This window comes from Bacillus rossius, chromosome 13, assembly GCF_032445375.1.
Source record: "Bacillus rossius redtenbacheri isolate Brsri chromosome 13, Brsri_v3, whole genome shotgun sequence".
NCBI classification, from domain to species: Eukaryota; Metazoa; Arthropoda; class Insecta; order Phasmatodea; family Bacillidae; genus Bacillus; species Bacillus rossius.
This window is the reverse complement of record NC_086340.1, coordinates 22248307-22254306: the sequence shown is the minus strand read 5'-3', so window position 1 is coordinate 22254306 and position 6000 is coordinate 22248307. Positions and strand designations below refer to the sequence as shown.

The following is a 6000-nucleotide window of genomic DNA, read 5'->3' as shown; positions in this document are numbered from 1 at the left end:
TTAAAGAACATTAGATTTCAACATAGTTTGATACAGGAAAACTACCTACACAAAGCACTCTAAAATCTAAAAGCGGGACAAAAAACTTAATGCAACGTTTATGCAAGAATTTTTCTCTCCAGATTTTGACAGCCTAAAATAACGGTGTGGTGATTAGGCCCCTGCGACGATTATGTGATTAAACACAGTATATATTAATTATCTCCTCCCATCTTTAGTTCCCACATAAGAAGGACTATCCTTATTCCCTAAAGTTAAGCCTCTTCACTCTGCAGAAATCCTAGGCAACATCAGGTATTTCAGCAGGTTTCAAATAATAACTGAAAATGTAACAATAACACCATTTTATTTCAAAATATTACATGTAAAAATAATCAAAATAGTTGTAGTGATATAAGAAAAAGTAACAATGAATCTTTTCCATCCCAACTTACCTAATTCTTAACACTATAAGCAGTTATTTGCTACCACATAAGTTTCATGATACACTAATACTTTTCTCCATTTAACACAATCCTACACAAAAGTAATTCATTGCAAACATCCCTTTATATGTTCCTAAAATTTAACAATCATTACAATTCAAGTGTATAATAACACTTATTCACATGTATATATCAGTCTAGGCATGGAATGGTACAAAAATAAAACAAAGAATCTCTCAGAATCAACAACTGACAAATCACAAATTTGATTTGAATCACCATTTTGATTTTATGTAGATCACAATCTAGTTAATATTTCAACACAATGCAATTAGCTGCATACATTTATCACTCTGACATACACATGAACATGAAAATTTCTAAGATTAGACTATGGTAATAACATATGGAACTGTGTGGTATTTGATTTAATAAGGTTGGTAGAAAAGAAACTGTTGATTTTTCTTTTGGTGCAACAGAATGGTGGGATTCTCTTTGCGACAGCTATACTGCCTGGCAGCAATAGGAGAGCAATTGGTTGAAACGTGAGATCCTGCGTAGCCATGCCCTTATATTCCCGCCAGGCAGTGTGCACGAAACAAGGAAATATGTGTTATCACTAGAGACCTGCAAAATTTGCGGATTCATTCGGTGATAGGCTAGAATTCAAACACATATACCTCTTAGGTAAATTTGCTATTGGCTTACTGTTCATCTGGACGAATCTCAACCAGTTATAAACCCTCAACCAAAGAAGGACCGAATCATAGACAAACCAGCTGAGACGACTTACAAGTCGGCAGCCAATGAACTTGCGTTATTTACCCGAGTGTACAGGGGTATGTGTAGTCTATCCTGAAGGCCATCGAAACTGCAAATTTTGCAGGTCTCCATACGTACATTCTCCACATCACTTCAAGGTAGACATTCCTCCAACAGCTACCTAGAAGTAGTGATGCCTACAAACACCCCCCCCCCCCCCCCCCCCCCCCCACTAATTTCCTTTAAAGTTCTGTTATCTCTTTTATTAAATAAATACTAAACAATAGAACTTGACATAAACAATAAGCTAGACTACTAGAGTCCCAAGACTGAGACATTGTATTGGTGGAGGTGACTGTGTGTCTCTCTCTCTCTCTCTCTCTCTCTCTCTCTCTCTCTCTCTCTCTCTCTCTCTCTCTCTCTCTCTGAGCTGAGGAGAGAGTGAGAGCCAGCATTATAAACCATATAATTTTAAGTCTACAATATTCTCAGCTTTACAGTAACAAATGCATTCTCTTCCTGTGTTGTGACACCCACTATTCTCCACTCCTCTGTCGTATGTACGTACCGCTGCAAGGACTCGAGTGATAATATGCTAACATTTCAAAACAAAACCGCTGATCTTACGTTACGAAGCAACTAATAGTGGAGTGTGTGATCGTTATAACATACACATGCTTATAATTTATTATGCTTTTTCTGTCTGTCTTTTAAAATTATAACTATTTCTGTGATAGAGAAAGTTAAATAAAGACTAAGTGAAAAATGTGATTTTTAGGTATGGGTCAAAATCAGAGAGAATTGTAATAATGATCCCTTCTAAATAATGATGATTTTCCTCATAACTGTAAAGGACCGTAAGTTGACTAACATTTATTATTTTGATACGCACGAGCCATTGCGTACTTTCGCAGACCATGGAAAACCATTGCAGACAGCTAATGTTTACTGTCTTTTGAGCAAAATTCGATTTTTTGTTACTGCTAATGTTGTCGAGTGGTTACCTAAGCCATGCTCCTCATGCAGTGTTGCTGCCATGCAGCGAATCCTCAGGAGCGTCCTAGAACAGCCCCTCTATCTCGCCGGTGTCTGTGTCTAGGTCCATGTCGTAGATACTGGGCCGTGTGCCCAAGCCAGGCAACATGGAGATCTGGAATTGAGAAACAAAGATTTCAGGGTTTTATTTTTTAGTCCAGTTTCATTCTTAAAACAGGAAATTTCGGTGTTTTTTTTTAATATTTCATGAATTTTGTTTATTCATAAAGGTAGCATTATATTAATCAAATCTGACTTTAATGTTTCGTTATATTAATTTCACCATTTTGACTTATGAATGATAGACTTTTGCAATAATTACAATATGATTTGTAATAAGCTTGTCTCGCTACTCGGAACAAAAAAAAAATCATTATTTTGTACATACATTTATGCACAAATTCATGCTAAATATTTTAACATTTTTTGAATTTAATATATTAAAAAGATTGTGGTTTTGTGAATTGAGTTAATGTTTTATTTGATAATGCTGTTTTTTTCCTCATGAATTTGTTACATTTTGGTGTTATTGCAATCCACCACATAATCCTGTCACTGCACAAGTGTTACTCAGTTTTGATAATTCTCTACAGTTAAAAAAATAGTTCTGCTAAGGATTGGCTGTGCACATCTCATAGATACATGAATAAATGATGCTGAAAGTTAAGTGACAGAAATTTAAATTATGAAAAAAGCTAAACTATGGGTCATTAAGAAGTCGTTCAAAGAAATTTATTCAGTGATGTGATGCATATTTTGAACAAGTGGAGATATCTTGAAACATCCCCATCTCACCCCAAACAAACTATGTAGTTACCAAAATTTTTTGGCATTTATTTAAGCCATACAATTAAAGTAATACAGATATGAACAAAATTAAATGCAATACTGTAGACATTCTACAAAAAAATTTAAGAGTAGAAGATAAACTTGCTTTCATATTAGGTCAGTGCAAATCTAAGTATTAAAATTTGAATGAAATACAAATACCAAATTATTCTTGAATATGAATTTTAATATTAAGAATGAGAATAGGAGTCGCAACAAATTTTTTTCACATCATGTAACAAATACATAGAAAAAAGAAATGGAAAATATTTAGTGTAGTGAAACATATAAATGGGTATTACTATCACACAAACCTTAACAGTGAACAATATTACATCATTTCCTAACATTAGAATTCAAACAAAAAATATTCGCACAGGTCTATTTCATGTACTTCATAGATGTCAGCTTAATGATCGATACAAATTTTTGAGAAAAATATATAAACACTCACCAAATTTAACTTTATTTCATTTACTCAATCCTATTTTAAAGCATTATATCTATACTATACAGGCGAACACCATACCTCAATACTGTTGCAAACAAATGGTACTCACTTCCCCTACGATGGGGACCACGAAGCCCGCGCCAACGGACACCATGACATCTTTGACGCTGAGTGTGAACCCCGTGGGCGCGCCCTTCACAGCCGGGTCGCCGGTCAGGGACAGCGACGTCTTGGCCATGCACAGTGGCATGTCCCCGTAGCCCTGCCGACCCATCACCATCTCAACAAGTCTGGTTGGTGACACACTGCAGCTTCTTTCTCCCTGGCACATGCAGAGCAAGGAGGCACGGGGTTCCAATTCTGGTATTTTTAAAACTTGAAATTTTTGAATAAATTGTTTTTGCTTCATACAGGTTAAAATCTTTTCATTATTATTATTATTTTTTTAGAATGAGTTCCACTTGCTGTATCTATCAGTAATGTATAATAAATAAAATATTTAATTAAATTTTACAATTTTGAATAATCAAAGAGCTAATTAATATCATGTGTTATCAGGTAATGCTCACTGGTATTATTCTGGGCATTGCCTCAGAAACAGGAAGTCTACAGAAAACTGTTATAAATTTTCCTTGAAAAAAATTTCAAACATCCCTGACTAATTTTTTAATGATAAATTTACCCATTTTGCAAGACACTGAAATAAATTAACAAAATCCAGTCTCCACCATCTGCATGGCTGGCCTAGTTCTTCCGTGACGGCCGACTGGAGGATAACAATTTCCCCTCAAATTACTGTAACTGGGCTTTACCAGAATTTGAAGCACATTCCCTGACCAATTCCAATATCCCTGACTTTCCATGACAGGATGCAAAGGAACATTGAAAGTTGTCAAGGCAAGGTGACTCAGTATTTGTTTGCCATTGAAACTTAAAGTGAAACAAATTGAGTACGGAATCTACTATCAACCTGGTGTAATTTTTTAGAAATTAAGAAAAACCTAAATCACCATAACTGCACATATGACTTCAGGCGAGGGAATGTTTAACTCTAGGGGTCTGCGAGTACTCGAAAAATATTCTAAATTCATGAATAATATGATATTAATGAGTACATAATTTGATATTTGAGTCAACATTTCAAATTTTGTGTGTGTGTGTGTGTGTATGTATGTATATACATATATATAATATATAAATTGTTTATTATCAATATATATCCTTACACCAGATGGGACTCATTAACAAAAAATGTAAAACATATGAGGCTCAGATGATTTAAAATTATAAATAATACTCTATAATCAGTTCTATAAAAAAAACTATTTTCAAACTTGAAATTTTAACTGGTTTAAAAAAAAAAATGCTCACCCAATTATTATTTTTTATTTTTCATCATTGTACAACTCTTTGGTATAGTTTCATTTGTACCCCTCCCTTTTTTTATTTTACTGTATTTTAAATAAATTTTCCTTGGATTCCTGTATGAAGTGTGAACTAAGTTTTCCCTGCAAGTTAAAATTTGATTAGAAAAATAGTTGATATTTACCAGTAATTTGATATTCAACTTGAAATTTGATTTAAATTAAAAAAAATTGTGTTTGCTGAAGTCTATTTAATTCCAAACAATGCAAAATTTCAGCCAAGATTTTCTTTCCCTGTTTGCAAAAGCCGACCTAAGAGCAATATCAATGTGCTACCTCAGTCAAATTATGCTAGATACACAGTGAACAGACAAGACGTGATGTTGGGTCATTGGGTTGTTTAAAACTCTCGCCAAGACGGTGCAGTCACCTGCATTGTGGAACCTTTGTACGAGTGGAAAATCAACACGGCAGTACGACTAAGCTGAAAAGCAGGTAGGTGCCTCTTTTTTTGCAGCTTTAACACTTACGATCATAAGAGTTCTTCGATAGTGCTAAATTTTAGCGTGTTACAGCGTGTAGTAAGTTGCAAATGAAACCCTGATCTTGAATCTAGACTGGGAATTGAAACCCCTACCTTCAGCACACCAGTTAAAGACACCCCAACTAATGGACAAAATAGCCAAAGGCACTGATCACAGATTGTCGATAATCTCATCATTATGGACCTGCCATTTTTTCTTGTAAATGATGACTTTACGATTCATTTTTGGCAGACAAAAATTTTAAGGAAAATGAACCAAACTATCATTTATCATTGGAAAATGTAGTTTAGTTACAGTAAAATGCTTTTAAAATAGTATGTACTTGAAAATGCAGTATTCATATGAACCTTGGGAGACTGAAGGGGAAGGGGGGGGGGGGGGGGGGGGCGTCCTACATTTACTGCCAAGGACCACAGTTCGTAACTTAATGCATAATTATTAATTGGTGTGAGTCACTGCCCAACGTGACCTACTTAGTCCACATCCAGCAGAGAACCAAAGAATAGGTGCAACTAAGTCCAACAACACAGTGCGATAGCTGCAAAGCTCTGTCAGCCAATCACATCACAGCTTTTACATACAAGGACACA

The 6000-nt window shown here is 35.0% G+C and overlaps 1 protein-coding gene across 5 annotated transcripts in view; it reads right to left on the bottom strand.

The window, feature by feature from the left end:
• Positions 1-329: 329 nt before the first annotated feature.
• Positions 330-6000, bottom strand: part of LOC134538356 (C-1-tetrahydrofolate synthase, cytoplasmic) — a 298992-nt gene continuing 293321 nt past the window's right edge. For all 5 annotated transcript variants that reach the window (XM_063379607.1, XM_063379605.1, XM_063379604.1 and 2 more), the window contains 2 exons: positions 3611-3763; positions 330-2337 (listed from right to left, as the gene is read on the bottom strand). In XM_063379607.1, coding sequence (XP_063235677.1) covers positions 2248-2337; positions 3611-3763 — 243 coding nt within the window. In that variant the 3' untranslated portion in view covers positions 330-2247. The remainder of the gene's footprint in view (positions 2338-3610; positions 3764-6000) is intronic.